General features: G+C 62.3%; 3 protein-coding genes and 1 pseudogene across 3 annotated transcripts in view; 2 read left to right on the forward strand and 2 right to left on the reverse strand.

The window, feature by feature from the left end:
* The window catches only part of FZR1 (fizzy and cell division cycle 20 related 1), a 9,540-nt gene extending 3,291 nt beyond the window's left edge, over nt 1-6,249 (forward strand). Inside the window, exons 7-13 of the mRNA XM_006904094.3 lie at nt 477-542; nt 1,154-1,256; nt 1,357-1,541; nt 1,710-1,943; nt 2,307-2,411; nt 2,938-3,030; nt 3,331-6,249. Of these exons, the coding sequence (XP_006904156.1) occupies nt 477-542; nt 1,154-1,256; nt 1,357-1,541; nt 1,710-1,943; nt 2,307-2,411; nt 2,938-3,030; nt 3,331-3,372 (828 nt within the window). The 3' untranslated portion in view covers nt 3,373-6,249. The remainder of the gene's footprint in view (nt 1-476; nt 543-1,153; nt 1,257-1,356; nt 1,542-1,709; nt 1,944-2,306; nt 2,412-2,937; nt 3,031-3,330) is intronic.
* A 32-nt stretch (nt 6,250-6,281) lies between these two features.
* CUNH19orf71 (chromosome unknown C19orf71 homolog) lies at nt 6,282-9,634 on the forward strand. The gene is made up of 4 exons (XM_025043014.1): nt 6,282-6,907; nt 8,917-9,155; nt 9,243-9,368; nt 9,456-9,634. The coding sequence occupies exons 1-4, from the start codon at nt 6,825-6,827 to the stop codon at nt 9,632-9,634; spliced, it is 627 nt and encodes a 208-aa protein (XP_024898782.1). The 5' UTR covers nt 6,282-6,824.
* MFSD12 (major facilitator superfamily domain containing 12) lies at nt 7,219-18,597 on the reverse strand (the record flags this gene model as incomplete). Its single annotated transcript, XM_006904206.3, has 10 exons — nt 7,219-10,212; nt 10,325-10,455; nt 11,386-11,480; nt 11,563-11,733; nt 12,211-12,303; nt 12,388-12,480; nt 12,712-12,894; nt 12,998-13,136; nt 14,819-15,029; nt 18,585-18,597. Coding segments are annotated over 10 exons (1,152 nt in total), but the record flags the coding sequence as incomplete, so codon positions are not given.
* Nucleotides 16,017-16,135, reverse strand: LOC112476112 (annotated as a pseudogene).
* Nucleotides 18,598-18,600: the final 3 nt, after the last annotated feature.

Consider the following 18,600-nt stretch of genomic DNA (forward strand, 5'->3'; position numbering starts at 1 on the left):
TATGGTAATGAGGGCCCGGCAGAGCCCGGGGGCTGCCCCCCCCCCCGCCCCCGCCCCTGCCAGCAGTAACTGAGCATCTGCTAGGCCCACCGTGGGCTCAGGCGCCGTCCCTCAGGGTAGGAGGTTTTCAGAGCGAAAACCAAACGCAAGCGGGCTCAGAAGGTGAGCGAAGGCCGCAGAGAGGACTGGTGCCCACTGTCAGCACCCCCTCTGCGCGGTGCCCTCGTTATCGGAGCACCCCTCCCCAGGCTCGCAGGCACTCATCCCTGTGTTGGCATGTGTCCCCTTGCAGCCTGCAGCCTCCTGGGCACCCCAGCTTCCTTATCCCGGGTCCCAGCACTGACGCCAGTCCCCGTAGGCCTGAGGTGTGACTGAATGAATGAATGAACAGATGAATGGACGAATTGACGGTCGGGCTTTGAAGGACCAGCGAGCAGCAAGTCACCTCAACACCGCTCATTCCCTCCTTCCCCCAGGTGACCCGACTCTGCGACCTCTCGGTGGAAGGGGACTCAGTGACCTCCGTGGGCTGGTCTGAGCGGGTCAGTAGACGGGCCCATTCCCTGGTTGGGCGGGGCCGGCAGGGGGCGTCTCAGTGGGCCTCACTGCAGGGGCCTCCGCGGTGTGTGAGGGCCCGGGAGAAGCAGAGGAGCAGAACCCCACCTGGTGGCCTTGTCCAAGTCCTGGGACGGGGTCTGTTCTCAGCCTTTGCCCAACCTGGTAGAGGTGACTAGTGACAGGGCTACCTGCAGCCCCTCCAGAGCCCCACCCCACACCCCAGCCTGTGGGTAGCCCGGGCTCAAGCAGCCAGCGCCATACGTCGAAGGACGTGGGTCTAAGTGTGCGTTGGCTGGGTTTTGACAAACCCATGCATCATGTGACCATCTCCTCGGAAAGTTCCGAGGGGGGTTGTCACCTTGATTCAAAGAGACATGCGTTAAAGGTTTTTTAAAGAAATGTCCCCAAGGGCATTTCATATCTTGGTTCTCTGGCAAGTGTCAGCTGTTTTGGCTCAAATGAACTCATAAAAATTCTCAAAGTGGGGTGTGGGGTTCCTAAGGCCTTGCAGTGAGGAATAAGAGGGAGAGTCCAGGGAAGCCTGGTCTGCACCCCGGGGTCTGACGCCTGCTCTCACCTTTGTCCCCACTCCTAGGGGAACTTGGTGGCCGTCGGCACACACAAGGGCTTCGTGCAGATCTGGGACGCGGCTGCGGGGAAGAAGCTGTCTATGCTGGAAGGCCACACGGCGCGCGTTGGTGGGAGCCCAGGGTCCCAGCGGGCGAGCGTGGTCCCCAGCACCCCCTGGCCCCCAGGGGCCAGGCGTCAGCCTCACCCCGCCCTCTGCCCGGCCTCCAGGGGCACTGGCCTGGAACGCGGAGCAGCTGTCATCCGGGAGCCGGGACCGCATGATCCTGCAGAGGGACAGCCGCACCCCACCCCTGCAGTCTGAGCGGCGGCTGCAGGGCCACCGGCAGGAAGTGTGTGGGCTCAAGTGGTCCACGGACCACCAGCTCCTCGCCTCCGGGGGCAATGACAACAAGGTAGGCTTCGGATTGCCCTACCTACCCAGCCAGCCCCGTCCAGAGAGCGGGGGAACGAGGGTACGCCCCAAGGGAGGACAATGGCAGGCTGGGGTGAGGCCATTCATCATTCCCCGCGGGGACCATAGCTGTCCAGAGCCTCACAGCCACTGTCCCCCGCACCTCCAGCTGCTGGTCTGGAACCACTCGAGCCTGAGCCCCGTGCAGCAGTACACGGAGCACCTGGCGGCTGTGAAGGCCATCGCCTGGTCCCCGCACCAGCACGGGCTGCTGGCGTCTGGCGGCGGCACAGCCGACCGCTGCATCCGCTTCTGGAACACGCTCACAGGGCAGCCGCTGCAGTGCATTGACACGGGCTCCCAGGTGTGCAACCTGGCCTGGTCCAAGCATGCCAACGAGCTGGTGAGTGCAGGGCAGGGCCCTGGGGTGCATGGGAGCAGGAGCCCTGGGCCCCCGGAAAATCTCCTCCAGTGTCCTGGGGTGAAGCGAGGCCCCTGCCACCCAGGTCACAGAACCAGATCTCGGTCTGGGAGTACCCGCTGACCACCAGGAGAGGCTGGCAGAGCTCTGGGTGCAGTGTGGGTTCCCTGTCACCCACGAGTCATCAACCAGAGCGCGGGGGCAGGAGCGGGTAGTTCTGGGATGCGGAGCAGGCCTGGCTCTCCTTGCTTCTTGGCGGGGTGTCTGGGGGAGTCAACAGCTTGCATCTGAATCGGGGGCTGTGCGAGGAGGCCCCCAATTCCGACAGCCCCTGTGCACCCCCAGGTGAGCACACACGGCTACTCGCAGAACCAGATCCTGGTCTGGAAGTACCCGTCACTGACCCAGGTGGCCAAGCTGACCGGGCACTCGTACCGGGTCCTGTACCTGGTGAGTCTGCGCTCCTGGGAAGGTGGGGTGCAGATCTGGCCACGGCCCCCGTCGTCTGAGCCTGGGGGGTCATCCTGGCCAGCTCCCGGTCTGCCGGGCAGACAGGTTCTGCTTTCAGACTCTGGTTGTGTCGTCACTGGGAGTCTGCTTTCCCGAAGTCCCCAGGCCTGTGAGGATGTCCACGCATGTGTCTTTACCAAAACACACATGAAGCAGCCGCAACTTATCCCCGACCTACCTCCCAGAATCTGAGGCTGGCTCACCAGAGACCCCCTTGCACCTTTCTGGGGCCCCACCCGAAACACACTCCCTCTTCCAGCATTTCTGTCTCTTTCCAGAAACTGTTTTGTGTGTAAATAGATGTGTACTCTGCCGGAGGGCGGAGACTAGAGGAATCCCCTGGGGCGGGGGCGGGGCGTCCTCAGCATTCAGCTTTGGTGGGGACCCTCTCCCCGCCCCCCATCATCAGCTCAGCGCACATGGCCAGCTGCAGGGCCCAAGGACGATGGGGACCTCTCTCCCGCAGGCCATGTCCCCTGATGGAGAGGCTATCGTCACCGGTGCTGGAGACGAAACCCTGAGGTTCTGGAATGTCTTTAGCAAAACCCGTTCAACAAAGGTAAGGGGGCGGGTGTCAGCACCAGGTGTACCCCATGCGTGTTCGCTCAGCTCGTCTCGGGGGTGTTGCCCAGTACCACCCCAGCAGCCTCCTCACCAAACTCTGCTGTAACTTTCCCCGGGGATCCCCACATGCCCCCTCTGCTGCTGCATCACTGGCATCCCAGCCAGGGCGCCCTGGGCACTGCGCCCCCGCATGTGTCGGGGCGCTGGGGACACACGGTGCCCGCTCGGGCCCCTCCAGCCCGAAGCCTTGGTTCCCTGCACCGCGGCTCAGCGGCCCCTCCTGTGTGCCCCACAGGAGTCCGTGTCCGTCCTCAACCTCTTCACCAGGATCCGGTAAACCTCAGGCCATGCCGCCCGGGCAGAGGCCACCGTCCTCAGCGCACGGACCCTCCCTCCCCGCACACGTCCCCAGAGGAGAAGCCGGGGTGGGCGGGGAGCCGGGCCTGGAGGGGCCCTGAGGATTCTCATTAAAACCTGATTGCGAACCCTGTCCGGTGTTTGGGGCGGGGACGTGGTCGGGCCAGCGGCTCGGGGCTCCAGCTCCCTCCGCACCGCGCCACGGCTCGGACGGTCAGCGCTCCGAGCGGGATGGACGCCTCCCTGGACCCCTGCCCGCTTCCCTTTGTGCTTGTCACCGCCCCGTGGGGCTGCATGCTCTTCCGGAAGCACGCTCACCGCTGCTGCCACCGCCCGTCACAGGACAAACAGCCGGACGCCAGGCCAGTCGGCCGGGGGAGGTCCCAGCAGGAGGACGGTTCAGGTCAGCCCACGGATCGAAGGGACACTCCTGCCTGACAGGTCTCTTTTCAGCTGCCTCTGCTGTCCCTGAACCGGCGGCCATCTGGTGACGTTACTGGTGGCTAGGTGTCAGGAGCAGGCCCAGGCAGGCTGTACGCCAGAGGTCATCTCGAGATGGACTGTGCAAGGAAGACTGAAGTTGGGTCTGCTCGCTGTCACGTACTTGCCCTGAGCCCACACCATCCTTGTCACCGACAGTGTCACAGCCAAGCCCCGGCCCCGGGCAGGACTACGGTTTTGCAGCTTGCCGGGCGCGTAGGCCTAAGAACAGCGCCTCACCCTCCTCAGCCCCTTCCGCACCGGGCCATTTTTTTGTCCTGTCCATCTGCACCGATGGCCACGGGAAGCCAGGAGGGAGAGCGAGGGGAGAGCGCCCAGTGGTCGCCCTGGCGGCTTCTCGGGCTGACTCCGACCCGGCCCCACCCTGTCCTCTGCCCTGGCCCTGAGCTGCATCTGGGCATCACCCCCTCCGGCCTCATCTCAGGACTTGGAGAAATCGGAGGAGGGCAGGTGGTCCCGGGTGCAGATTGGGCAGAGCAGGCCTGGCCAGGGCGGGGGTCACCCCGGCTCTGCTCGGAGGCCCCACTCCAGTGTCCTCCCCGCAGTCGGCCACATGTATGCATGTGTATATATGTATTTGTGACTTTTCTTTGAGTTTGTTTTGTGTTTTTGTAGAGGGGTCCTAGAAATGTTTCAGGCCAGCTGGGGAAGGGCACGGCCTGCCCACCGCGCCTAGGGGAGACGCGACACAGTTTCTGAAGCCCTCACGTAGGAGGGGCAGTCAGCCGGAACCTGCTAGGATGTAGGTCCTGCCCCACGGCCCATCCCAGCATCTGCCTGCCGCAGGGGACAGCCAAGGACAGTGTACATAGACGTCTGTCCTTAGATCGCTTGAGATTGTTGTTGTTTTTTTTTTAATAAGAAATGGTCCGTCTCTACCGTACCTTTATCCTGTACCGCTGCCAAAGAGCCCGGGAGCTGGCTCTGCCCAGATGGGACCCGAGCTTAGGGGTTGGGACAACGGGCGCGAGATGCACGCCCCTCACCTGCGCGTCTGGCAGGGAGGGCGCCCGGTGCAGAGCGAGCCTCGTTCTCGCGTCACGCGGTGCTGTCGTTAAAGCAGTTGTGCGCCGTGCACGGCTGGGGCTGGCCGGCCATCTGCGTCTTTGGTCCCCGGCTGGGGTGGCTGACAGCTGGAGTCACACTCGAGGCCTCGAGCCAGCTGAACGTCACAAACCAGAGGTGGGCAGCCGTCTTTGAGGGACCCCAGTGTCCCTGGATTCGTGGTCTGGCAGGGTGAGGAGGATGTGCATCGCGCCAGTCTGGGGCACAGCTGGGAGGTGGAGGCCTCTGTGTGCAGTGGGGGGGGGGGCAGGGGGAGGGCCGATGGGGCTGCGCGAGTTCTCAGGCAGGGCAGGTGCGCTGCCACCTCCACCTGACGGGGCCAGGGGCAGCAGCGGGCCATCGCCCACCCAGCATTCGCATTTGGGCAAGGCTGAGGCTGGGCGGGGTGCGCAGGTCTGTCTGGGGTGTCTGCTGATCAAGTGTTGATTTCATGGGAACAGGGAAACAGTGGGTGAGGGAGAGGCCAGGAGACCTCACAGCTGCCCGTGACTGGTGGAGCACCCAGCAGGCCCTTCCCCCCAGGGCAAGGTCCCCGTCCTGGGCACTGGGGGCAACAAAACACCAGATCCCAAGCCCTTTGTTCATGGAGTTTGTCGTGGTGAGAGAGACGTGTGTGCTATGTCACAGGGGTCGGTGGCTTTGGGAAAGGAAAGCTTTGAATGTGGGGCTCGCTGCAAACCTGACATTTGGGCAGGGGCCGAAGAAGAGCAGGAGACACCTGGGCAGATGACTTTCCAGGCAGAGGGCACAGCCCATGCCCAGGCCCTGGAGCGGGACTGTGCCTCGCGTGCTGGAACAGCTGGGAGGCCCTGGTGGCTGGAGCAGAGGGAGCGAGAGGGAGAGAGGAAGGGGACGGGCAGGTCGTGCAGGGCCTTGTGGGCCAAGGCGGGCGCCCCGGTGTGTGCCGAGCTGGGAAGGGATGTGTGGAGACGTGACTGACGGTGCGGTGCAGGGATGCGGAGAGGCCCCCAAGGAGGCTCTACTGGATGGGTGATGGCATGACTGGCCGGGACCACATGGAGGTGGCGACAGGGGCAAGTCCTGGACTGTCACTTTAAATTTGTGGTGAAATATACATAACTTACAGTTTACGCCCTTGAAATGCACAGTTCAGTGGCATTTGATGCCTTCACAGTGTTGTGCACCTATGTTTAATTCTAGAACACTCCACCTCGGGAAAAAAACCCCATCTCCGTTAGCTGCCCTCCCCAGCCCCCGACAACCATGAACCCCCTCCCTGTCTCTGTATGTGCCTGTTCTGGACATGTCACATAAATGGAATCACACACCGTGTCTGGCGTCTCACTGAGAAAAAAAGTCCACGTGGCGTCAGCACATCGTGCCGTTTCACGGCCAAGTGACGTTCCAGCGTGTGGGTGGGCCTCGCTGTGTTCATTCAGTCAACGGCCATTGGGGTTGTTTCCACTTTGGTTATTGTGAATCACGTGGCTGTGAACATCTGTGTGGAGGGTTTTGCTCTGATATGTTTTGAAAATAGATGAAGACTGGATGAGTGCGGGGTGAGGAGGCAGGTACTGGGGGCGGGAGGGCAGTCCCGGCCTGAGCACCTGGAAAGGCGAGGCCGAGGATGCGGGAGTGAAATTCAGAAGCTCCGTGTGATTCGGGGACCCATGCGGTGATGTGGGGAGGGGGCTGAGGAGCAGTGGGAGCGCTGAGTCCCGAACCGCACAGGCCCAGCCCCAGCTCCTTCCTTCACCCGCTCCTGCTGGGGCAGGAGGGTGTGGTCTGGACAGGGGCCAGGGCCCCCAGCACCGTTGCCAGGACACCAAGAGGTGGCCTTTGTCGCTGTCAACAATGGCCCCACAGCCCTCCTAGGCAAGAGCAGCCGGGAGCCCAGAGGCAGACATGCAGACCCTGAGGCGGGAGGCTGCCCGGTCCTGCGTCCCCCAGGGGACCCTCGAGGTGGACTTCCCGGCATCTCTCTATAGGTGAGTGAGTGCCTGTCCTGCCCCCAGACTCGGCCTCTGGGTCTGGGGTGTGACAGGGTTTGGTGTGGCTTCTCCCAGTGTCACTGATGCTTCCTGAAAGGGGCGCTGCCTGGTCCTGGCTGCTGCTGGCATCGCCTCTCGCCGGCGGTCAGAGCAAGGCAGGCTTGGAGACCGGCGGGGGTGAGGGAGGAGCGGGGTGTCACCGGTGCTTGCTGCTGTGCATGGCACGCACACCCACACAGCACGCTGAGGAACTAACTAGGGGTCCAGGAGTGTCCTGGGACGGCTGTGACACAGCACCACAGGCCAGGCAGCTCAAACACCAGAAGTTTATTCTTTCCCAGTTCTGGAGGCCAGAAGCTCATCCAGGATCAAGGCTAATTCCTCCCAAGGCCGTGAGGGAGAACCTGCTCCGTGTTCTCCCCGGTTCCGACGACCCACTGGCAGTCCTTGGTGTCCCTGGTCTTGTCGACGCACCACCCCATCTCTGCTTCAGTCTCCCCGTGACCTCTCGTGTGTGTCCAGAGTCCCCTCTCCCTACAGGGACACTGGGGCCCATCCTAACCCACTGTGGCCTCAGCATCTGCCCGCTAAGACCCTGTTCACATCAGGTCACGTTCTGAGGTTCCCGGTGGATGTGAATTTGGGGGGACACCCAACCTACTAGACCACCCATTAACAGGCGATTCCCAGTCAGTTACAGTGAATATTCAGCAGCAGTGAAAACAAAAGCTGATCCATGAGTGCTCTTCACGCCACTCCATTTCCAAGAAAATTTTAGAAAGGGCAGCAGGCTCCCACGTTTCTGTCCCGGAGGGCGCACACACTGGCCACTTCTGGAAGGCCGCAGGGATGATCGGGGCAGTCCAGGCTGGCGGCTGGGGCGGGCGGACAGTCATTGTATGTTCAGAGCACGGGACACCCCAGGCGATCTTGATCTGTCCCTCTGGGTGGCAAACCCAGTCTGCGTCAGATCCCTGAGGCTGGTGTCCAGAACCGACCCGGCTCATCCCACCTTTTCTGAGGCGTGTTTCTGGTTTTGATGCCGAGCGAGGACTGAGCTGGGCTCCGCGGCAGAGATGAAGGCGTCCAGTCAGTGGCCTGCTGGGGTCATCCTGGGGCGCCAGCTCCACCCCAGGCGAGTCCCAGGACCGAGCTCGTGGGAAAGAGCATACGCTCGTCTGTCTCTGGGCAGGAGTGCTGCCAAGATGCCCTCTGGGGGGAAGCGCCATCCACGCTTTCTGCTTAAGCAGGTTTCCCTGCAGCTTCGCCAACTTCGGGGTTTTCCGCTTTTCCTCATGTTTAGTTTTAATGGGAACTTACTGAGGTTTGATTTTTGCCATCAGCCCGTTTTCACTAACCTGTCTGCACTGCGGCCTCTCTGTCCCTTAAACCATCCTCTGCTGCCTCTGGGCCTGTGCATGTCACTCTCTCCACCTGGAGTGGGCCACCACCTCCTTGGGGAAGCCCTGGTGCTCGCAGCCTAGGACAGGCTCTGGCACCAGAGGCCCCGGAACAGGCACAAATGTGTAGCTACCTAGTTTGTCCTTTAACTGTGAGCTCGTTCTCACCCCCAGCTGGTCCCTGATGACTGGGTGGATGATGACATGACCCCCCATGGTCTCCTCAAGCCTCTTGCTCAGCCGAGACCATGTCTTCCCGGTGTGCCTCCAGGCCGGGGGGGCTTCCCAGAGGAAGGGGCCTGCACGTGAGAGGCTGGACAAGGACTTTAGGAGCCCAGGAGTGGCCACAGCTTTTGTACCCCATTGCCTGGAGTCCCCTGGGGGAGAGTCGAGGAGAGCTGAAACGTTGAGAGGTTCATGGGAGGACGCGACAGAGGAGAGGGCCTCCCACTCTGGGACTCGCAGCTGAGATGGAGAAGGCCCCACAGGGCAGGCCAGGCCTTCGCTCCCTCGATGCCGCGACGTGGCAAAGGGGGTAAAAGGCCCATCCTAGCGACGAGCAGAGGACAGCCCCAGGCTCAGCCTGTCCCCTCCCTTGGCCCTCAGTGATGACTACCTATCCCTGGCGGGGCCCCGCTGGACGCCGGCCATCAGACAGGCAGTGCGCTGGAAGTACACGCCCATGGGACGAGACGCGGCCGGCCAGTCATGGTACACAGGCCTAACCAACTCGGACTTCCGCGAAGCCTGGTACACGCTCCCCAGGTCCCTGGACAGCCCCTACCGTGAGGCTTACGCCCACTGGCAAGGATGCTACGGCCACCGGGAGCGCAGCATGCCCTCGGGTGAGTGCCAGGCCTGCCCGCCCTGATCCGGGCCAGCCCCAAGGGAGAGCAAGGGCCAGAGACGACCTCCCTCCCACTCTCCCGCAGCCTACACCCAGCACCTCCGGGAGACCGCCTGGTACGACCCCATCGTGCCCACCCAGCACAGGGCCCCCAGCACGCGGTGGGGGACCATGCTGTGGAAAGACAGACCCATCCGGGGCAAGGAATATGGTGAGGCCAGGGTCGCGGGCACTGGGGGTGAAACTGCCTGGGGCCAGGAAGCTGGGGCCAGGAGGTGACCCAGGTCCTGCCCCACAGTGGTCAACAGGCACCGGTACGGGGTGGAGCCACTGGGCAGGGTATCCGACTACGTGCCCGACCTGTCAGCACAGCAGCGGCCACGCTACACCACCCAGAACTACCGGCAGTGGGACCTGGAACCCTACTGCCCGGCCATCGGCCAGCGGCCCCCCGCTGTCCACACGCCCACCCTCTGATAAAGACTGTCCCTCTGCGGCGACGCCACGCCTCTTCCTGGGCTTCTGTCCACATCTGGGGCCCAGGGTGCTGGGTGGTCAGGTAAAAAAGGGAGTCTCCAGCAAGTCCCCAGCGGCACAGGTGCAGGGCAGCCACTGCCCTCCCCGCCCGGGGCCCAGGCAGACAGCTAAGGCCAGTCCTCGTGTGGGCGGCTCTTTATTCACCATCAGCAGCATCCTGGGAGCAGGGAGCCGAGGCTGGGCTCCCCATCCCCCGCTCCAGAAGGGCTCAGCGACAACGCTGTCCCTGAGTGGAGACCCCAGCCGGGCCCCAGGACCTACACACCCTGCCTCACGCAACATGGTACCCCCGGTTGTCCGTTAGGCCGGGGCACCCCTAAACCCGTGGGCCCCTGGATACCAGAGAGCCTAGCCAGCTATCGCCCCAGCCGGGGTCCTGCCCTCACCCGCTGACTCCACAGCTGGGCCAGGAAGGAGGGGTGGGGACCTGAGAGCAGGGCGTGGAATGTGCGTGGTCGCAGTCCTTTGCACTGGGCAGGAGGCCTTGGGGGGACGTCAGGGCTGGGCTCCAGGGGCCCCTGCAAGAGATGGGTGGGTCGGTGAGCATGGGGCCTGCCCTGGCCCTGGCCCCGGCCCTCCCCCGCATGGCCAGGTCGGGGTCTGGGGGTTGGAGGGAAGCCTACAACTCACAGCTACGCAGGCGGATGGGCCAGATGAGGAGGCTGCACAGACAGAGGGTGGCGGCCACGCCCACGCCGCCCGTCACGGCCACCATTACCCAGTGGTAGAAGCCCACGCAGGCCTTGCAGCAGAGCTCCGAGCTGGGGTGGGGGGACAGCGCAGGTGAGCGGGACACTTGGCTTCCTCCAGCCTGGACCTCCCACACACGGCCAGGTCGCCCCACTTGAGCTGCAGGCAGCGCCTTCACAGCACTGAACCTCTTCTCTCCCACGCCCAATACTGCAGCCAGTGCAGACGCTTCTCACCCTGGTCCCCAAGCGCCAGCCCTCACTTCAGTCACCAAGGGCACCTTTGAGCACCCAAGTCAGGCCCTCCCACTCCTCGGCCCATAGCCCTCCGCCAGGCCCTGCCTGGCCTGCCCTGTCCCCTCCCCACACTCACGGACGTCCTCTCTGTTTGTCCAGCATGCCAGGCATGGGCCTGCCCCAGGGCCTTTGCACTGGCTGTTCCTCCTACTTGCCTAGAATTCACTGATTCCCACCAGGTCTCAGGACCAATGCTGCCGCCTCCAGGAAATCCTCCCTGACCTGCTGCCCCAGCCGGGCCTTTGTGTGTGGTGTCCTTCATGCCCCTGGCCACTAGTCTGGACCATGTTTGTGTGACTACCATGGCTGGCATTGCCCCCAGCTCCATGAGGACAGAGGACCAGGCTGGCTCTGGTTCCCAGATCCTGGCCTTCCACAAGGCAAGCACGTGGTGGTCTAGAACCATCGGTCCGGAAGCCCAGGTCTGCGTGATGTGGATTCTGGCTTCCCCATAGCCCTGCCCACTCACATTCCAATACAGCTGTAGGCCGTGTCCTCAGCCCCCGCTAGCAGGAGTCCGGGGTTTGCTGAATAGTAAGTAAAGTGCCCGAGGTCACGGCCAGATGTCCCTGGCCTGCGACATCCACCAGGTGGGATCTCTTGTCCACACCAAACACCCAGACCTGGAGCGGCACCTGCCACACAGCACATGCTCAGTACTCTCTCTCGAATGAATGAATGAATGAATGAATGAGTCGCACTCACGAGCAGGGATGCAGACCCTGGATGGCCATGACTGCCAGCCCATTGGCCACTTTATCCGAGAAGCTCATGGCGCCATACACGAAGGCTCCACTGTGCTGAGGGGACACAGGCGGAGAGGTCAGCACCGTGGCCTGGGCCCCGGTCCCCACCCCCACCAGCCCTGCCCAGTAGCCCTACCGTGTGGGGGCCAATGAGGTCAGCCGTCATGGCCAGGGAGGTGACGAGGATGGTGGCACAGCCCATGCCCAGCAGCACAGCCACTGTATACACAGCCACACCCAGCCTATCTGCCAGCGCCACCCAGGCCGCGAAGGCCAGGATCAGCAGGAGGCCCGTGAAGTAGGTCATCTGCAGAGGAGACGGGCATCAGGCCTGCCTCGCTGGGCGGCTTGCGAGCCCAGTGCCTGCCCTCTGGCCTCCGTCCACTGCCACCCCCAACCCCAGAGAGTGAGCGGGTCAAGCTGCACCATCCCTAAAGAGCCCCCAGCTCTGACCACACCAGGGAGCCGACATCCTAGAGACAGGTGCCTTGATGTCTAAGTGCAAATTAAGTAAAATCAGACAAAATGGGGTATTCAGTTCCTCGCTCACGCTAGCCACATCTCAGGTACTCAAAAGCCACCGTGGATGACATACTGGTTGGCAAAGAAAGTTCTAGAGCTCTGCAGGCCTGAGACACTCAGAAGCCAGGATTCTAGAACTCAGGTCCCAGACACGAGGCCTCTACAAGGTGTGGACGCCGTGGCCTGGGATCACCTGGCTTCTGAGCGTCTAAGGGACCTCGTCTGTGGTACTCCTGCCGTCCCCACCGGCCCGCGTACTCACGTGCCGCCCGATCCACTTGTTGACCGGCTTCATAAGGAAGGAGGAGAAGAAACCACTGAGGTACATCACCAGCGGGATGGTGGCGATGAACTTCTGTTGGGCAGAGTGGGCGCGGGCACGTCAGGTGGGCTGCTCAGGCTCGGGCTGTACTGCCCCACCCTGCCCTGCCCAGCTCACCTTGGGCAGGTTGAGGGAGTAGGTGAGGTACATGGCCATGTACGTCTGGGACAGGTTCACAATGAGCCTCGTGCTCATGTACAGCAGGCCCACCTGTGGGCAAAGGGACGGTGCAGGTGTCAGACAGGCCCTGTACTCCCGCCAGCAGGGGCCACGGGGGCCTGGCTGCAGCTGGCACCTGACCCACTGGTGGCGACTGCTGGTCAGGGAGAAGACAGCAGTGACGGGTCAGCAACGTCTGCCCCTCCGCCGGCCATTCCCGCCTGCAGCCCCGCCTGGCGAGAGGTGGCATCCGCTGCAGCACGCTCTGCCCGCACACGGTACCTGGTAAAAGGCCGGCTCCCGAAGCCAGTGTTTCCAGAGCAGCAAGGGCTGGGCCGCGGCGGGGGCCAGCAGTGGGGTGTGTTCGTCCTGCGCCTCCACCTGCCGCCGGCGCCCCTCCCTGGTGCCCAGGTGGAACAGTATTGAGAAGACAGCACCGATGCCCACCACCAACAGGGCGAGGTTCTGGGGACCGGGCAGGAGCGGGGTTAGAGGTGGCTCTCACGGCCCAGGCCCCACGTTCAGGGCCTGCGCGGCCAGCAGCGGCCTGCCCCCAGCCCCAGCTCACCCGAAACACAGGCACGTCCTGGACCCCCAGCTGGTCGCTGACATCCTGGATGGGCCCCACGTGCGAAGATGCCTGCAGGTGGAGCAGGAGCCAGGCGGCGCCATAGACGGTTATGTTGGCCACCACGGTGAAGGCGTACCTGGCGGGGACAGGCAAGGCCTCAGCATGGCAGCCCAGGAAACCACACGGCCACTTCCTCCCCAAGGCAGCCGCACAGTCAGAGCTGCTTGTGGCCAATGGGTGATTTCGACCACTAAACCTTAGGTGGCCCCAAGGAAGTCCTGCTGGCCTCAGTTTCCCCAGCCTGCACGTTACCTGGTGATTGACTACTCTGACTTGGGACCGCCAGGACAGGGAGCTGGGGTGCAGAAGCAGAACAGGCCCAGTCAGGGCTGCAGCCCAAGTCTGAAAGCCCCGAGTACTTAGAAACCAGGATTCCGGAATTCTCGGTACCCAGGTCTCGAGCTTTGGCAGGGCAGGGCCCCGTGGCCTAGAACCATCTGGGCTGGCTCCTGCCTACGGCCACAGAGCAATGTCCCTCCAGGGGCTCGTCTGTGGTACCCCCGCTGGGGCAGGGCAGGGTGCAGGGAGCCTCTGGATCTCAGCAGGACTCAGTTTCCCTTTCTGAAAGAGAACGGTTCGTCCCCCGGAGATGACAGTGAAGATGCCACGAGGTTGGCCATAAAGCACTTGCAGAGCTTGGCCCGGCCCAGCCTGTCCCCTGTCAGCTGGAGCCCTTGGGGGCCCGGGCATTGAGCAACCCTGTCTGTCGTTAGCGCCTGCAGCAGCTCTCGGCCATAATGGGGAACTCAGAGGCGGGTGGGGAGGAAAACGATGGGGCCAGACATGCCGAGGTAGAGACGGGCGGGACCCTCGACGAAGGCGCTGCCCTGACCAGAGGGACACTCACTAATGGCACGGACTGCCAGCCAGCCTGGGCCCTCCCCTAAGCTCCAGCCTCAGCGGCCACCCCCGCATGTGCTGTCCCCCTTCTGCCTGGAGCTGCCATCTCCTGTACCTTTCTCCTACTGCATATGTCCCAGAGGCACCTCGCTCCAGCCTTGGGCACATGACAACCTGGGCTTCTCATGAGGGTCAAAGAAAGTAAGTCACATGAAGGGCGTAGAACTGTGCCTGGCATACAGCAAGCACTCCATAAATGCTCCGAGGGTCACCGAATTCAGAATAACCTCCTCTAGCACCTCAAGCAAGCAGATGGATAAGCCGGGTACCAACTGTATCCACCTGTGGCAGGCAGGGTTCTATAACGGTTCTGGTCCTAGCCTGGTCCTGGGGATGGGACTTATGGGCATGATGGGACGTCGCTCCCGTGTTTACGCAGCATTCTGTCGCACAGGATTTGCAGATGTAATTAAGGCAGGCGAGCCTGGGTGGGCCTGACCTAATCAGGCGATTCTAGAAACGAACTTAAGCTGACCCTCAGATCTGACTCTCCTGCGGGTCTCAGAAGAGTCAGCGAGCCACCATGAGCTCTACAGCCGCAAGAAAATGAATTCTGCCACCAATTGCGTGAGCAGGGCACAGAGACCCCAGGCCTTAGATGAGACACCAGCCCTAGCCGACGCCGTGATTAAAGCCTCGAGACCGTGAAGAAAACCGAGCTAAGCGGACAGACTGTTAACCACAGGGACTGTGACGTGATATGTTCGAAGCTGCTTTGTTAGGTTCACCGTTACAGGTGTACGAGCTGCAGCTGCGAGGCCCAGGGCCACCCAGCCTGGCAGGGCCCGCACAGAGAGGGTGGCCCCGGGTGGCCCCGCCTCACCTGTTCAGCATGCGCCCGCCCCGCCCAGGTGATACCTGAGAGCGGTGAGCTCCACCTTCTCGTGGTCGTTGGTGACAAGCTCAGGGATGAGGCTGAGGTGGGCGATCTGCGTAGCGGCCCAGCCGAACTGGAAGATGACGATGAAGGGCGCGTAGTAGAGGAGTGCGGCCCACTCGGGCGTGGTCGCCCCGCAGCCCAGGCAGGGGCTGAAGATGAAGGGGAAGGAGAGCAGGACACAGATGGTGCCTGTGGGTAGGCAGAGCGGGGACGTCACATCACTAGGCCTCCCCCCACAACGGCCCAGGGCTCCCCAGGTGCAACCACGGAGTGGCCCAGGGCTCCCCAGGTGTGACCACAAAAAAGGCTAGAGACCCTCCCGAAGTCACGCAGTGGGGTGTGTGGGATCAGCACGACAGGGCGTCCCAGGTTTATGGCCCCTGCGACAAATGGGGAAACTGAGGCAGAGAGCGGGGTCCCCGAGAGGTCACGCAGCAGGTCGAAAGGGCGCTGTGGGGGGGCCCTGGAGAACTGCCCACCACAGACGCACCACTGACACCCACAACTTGCCACCCCACTCCGCAGCTCCTATCAGGGGTCCCGTGGGGTCACGCGACCAGGGAAGCTGGACTCTGCCCTCCCCGAGCCCCAGTGTCCCCATCAGCTCCTCAGAGGACCTCTCCCTGGAAAACATTCTAATAGCCCCAAACAAGGCCGAGTCCTTTCCCCGGCCCCACACGACCCGCCCCTGTCCCTGTCCCCACCACCACCGCCGCCACCTGCTCTCCCCTCACTCTGCTCCGGCCACACGGGCCTCCTCCCACATGCAGGGCATAGTCCCGCCTCAGGATCTTTGCGCATGCTGTGCCCTCTGCCCGAGATGCCCTGCCCCTCACACCTTAGCAAGGCTGGCTCCGTTTCATCCCTCAGCACTCAATTCAAATGCCGCCTCCTCAGAGAAGTCCTCCCTGACCAGCTCGGTCACCAGCGGTCCCCTCCCTGCCCCAACACACTCTGTGTGGACCCCGCTTTCTTTTCTTCACACCCCTCAGCCCATGCAGGAATCCTTGCGTCTGCTTCCTGCCTGCCTCCTCCACCAGACTGTGGACTCTGCGGCTGGGAACCAGGTGTCTCTAAGTCTCTTCTGCGTCCCAGGGACCCAGCATGGAGCCCGGCACATCAACATCTTTTGAATGAGTAAATTATTTTATTGTATTTATTATTATTATTTTTTCACGCCTACAGCACCTGGTCTTCCTAGGTGGTCTCCCGTCCAGGTACTAACCAGGCCCGACCCTGCTTAGCTTCTGAGATCAGACGGGATCGGGCACGTTCAGGGTGGCACGGCCATAGACTTGAATGAGTGAATAAGAATAACGGCCTCTATTACAGCCCAAAGGGGTGGCTGTTATTGATGTCATTATCCTCATTTTTCAGCTGAGGAAACAGGTCCACTGAGTGGGCCGCAGAGCTGAGCGTCCAGCCTGCGGGACTCTGAGCCCAGCTCCCTCTCCCAGCCCTGCGCCAGGAGGGAGCCAGCTCTAAAGGTGACCTCATCCCCAGACCCTGGGCTTCCCCCTGCAGTCCTGGAACCAGGAAATGAAACCAAAACCAGCCCCATTCTTTCTCTGGAACTGGGAGGGGCATCCGGGGCAGATGGCTGGGGGCCTGGAGGCGCTCCGGGGCCAGGCACCCGTTGCAGACTTTGGTCAGAGGACTGCGCTGCCTAGGCCGGACTCCAACCCGCTGCTGCCCAGGCCAGGTTAACCATTGTCAGTGCCAGGCTGCCTGGCTGGGGGACCTTGGGCATGTGACTTTGCCTCTTGGGGCTTCGGTTTCCAAAAAATGGAGATAATGGAAATATCTGTTTCCTGGGGTAGCTGTGGGAAGTGAGCATGGTATGTGGAAGCTGGAGATCCTATCCTGCTACTCTGAACCACTTACCAGCCCAGCAGCTTCAAAGCCACGTTACGTCACGCCCTTGCACAGGCACCTTCAACTGTGTGAAATGTACCCGCTACACACCCTTCAAAACCCAAAGCCAATGTCCCATCCTCCAGAGCTCTGCTCCTCTCTCACGAAGGCCAGTCCACGCGTCCGCCCCAGCCTGGGCCCCACAGGAGTGCCCGCCCATGTCTGGCTCCGAGGATCCTCCGGGCCGGGTGGAGAGGCGGAGGGCTTGCTAAGGGAAAGACTGAGTCCATCGCCACCCACAGACTCGAGCAAATAGAGAAGTGGGCACTGGTGCCTGGGCGACCTTTGCTTAAGTCACCTTATCAGGCATCACGAGGGGCCACCCTGGCTTCCTCTCCCCAACAGACCCTCTACCCAGAGAGGGGAAGGGGTGCCGGTGGAGGCCTTGGTGTCTGATCGGGGCACCCATCTTCCAGGGTTGCATAAACATAAACTCTTCAGTTATTTACAAAATGCCTCCAGCCCCACCCCCCCAACCCCTCCCTACCTCTGCAGGTTCTTCCTGGGGTCAGGTGGGACCCTCAATGAATCCGAGTCCTCCCACCTATGAAGGGGCAGAGTCAGGCCTGGGGGCTCTGAGCTGGTAACAGGTCCCACCTCAGGGCCTTTGCCCTCTGCCAGGGCTACCCTTCCATGCTGGCTCCATCTCCTCAGATGGGGTTTCCCTTGCCCCTCAAAGGAGCCATTCTCACATACCCCCCATTATCCTGCTCATCTCTCTGGCCCACCTTGCTTGCATGTCAGTGAGTTGACCCTACTATTATAAACAAAACTGCCTTTGAGACCCTGGGGTCAGCTCTACAAGCAAACCCAACATCAGCCCGCAGAGGGACACCTCAAATGTTCGTTTTCAGATGACGCAGTCACTGATCTGAGACTCCTACAGTCTGGAGTGGCCCAGGCACAGCCTTAGTGTCCTCGCCTGACAAACCTGAAATCTGGCCCCAGGCTGCGGCCACAGTGATGCTAGCCACCCTCAGGCCACGCGGAGATCTGTCACCCACTACCTCCCCTGCTCATTGTTCCCAAGGGCAAGAAGACACCAGCCTGGTCCCTCCTGCCTTCTAGAAAGCTGCCGCCCAGAATTCCCCAAGTGGCCGGATTCCTGGCCCTGACTCCTGAAAAGACCTGTGCACCCCCAAGGCCAGGATGCAGCCGGCGCTCCTGCTGGGGGGCGGGACAGCAGCGAGAGTGGCTGGGGCCAATCTCAAAGCCCAGGGCCTGGGCGGGCAGAGAAAGGATGCCCAGACACACAGGCCTTATCACTGGTGTGCATTGGTCAGGCACCTCTCTCCTGGGGGCCCTGCCTCCTCCCATCCCCAACAGCCCCAGAGGCTGGCAACACCCCCAGGCCAGAAGGCGACCCACTGCCTGCAGACCCCCTTCCCGGTCAGTCAGGTACTGACTTGTAACTCACCGCGGGGAAAAACACTCAAGCGACAGGCTGCCCGAGATCAGGGTGGGGATGGATGGAACCCGTTGGGAAAACGGACAGAGGAGACTCTAGGCAGCCTGACTCTCACTCAGACTGAGTTGTCCCGGTGGTCACCCCCACAGACACATGGAGAGGTCAGGCCGGACCAGACAGACTGACAGAAGAGGCGCTGGGCAGTAAGACCCAACCCAAACAGACTTCAGAGGGTCCCGGGAGTCAGACAGACAAAGAGAAGCGGCACTGAAGGGTCACACCAACAGTCAGATGGAGGGGTCTTCCCGGGTCAGACAGCAGCCGTGGGGCAGACGGAGGGGAAAGACTCAGGCACGGGGCAGAGATGGAAGCGGGGCTGGGCAGCTGAGCAGTCGGGTGGCGGAGGCTCGGCCGTGACTTACCGACCAGGTGCCAGGC

Source organism: Pteropus alecto, unplaced genomic scaffold (assembly GCF_000325575.1).
Source record: "Pteropus alecto unplaced genomic scaffold, ASM32557v1 scaffold30, whole genome shotgun sequence".
Taxonomy (NCBI): Eukaryota; Metazoa; Chordata; class Mammalia; order Chiroptera; family Pteropodidae; genus Pteropus; species Pteropus alecto.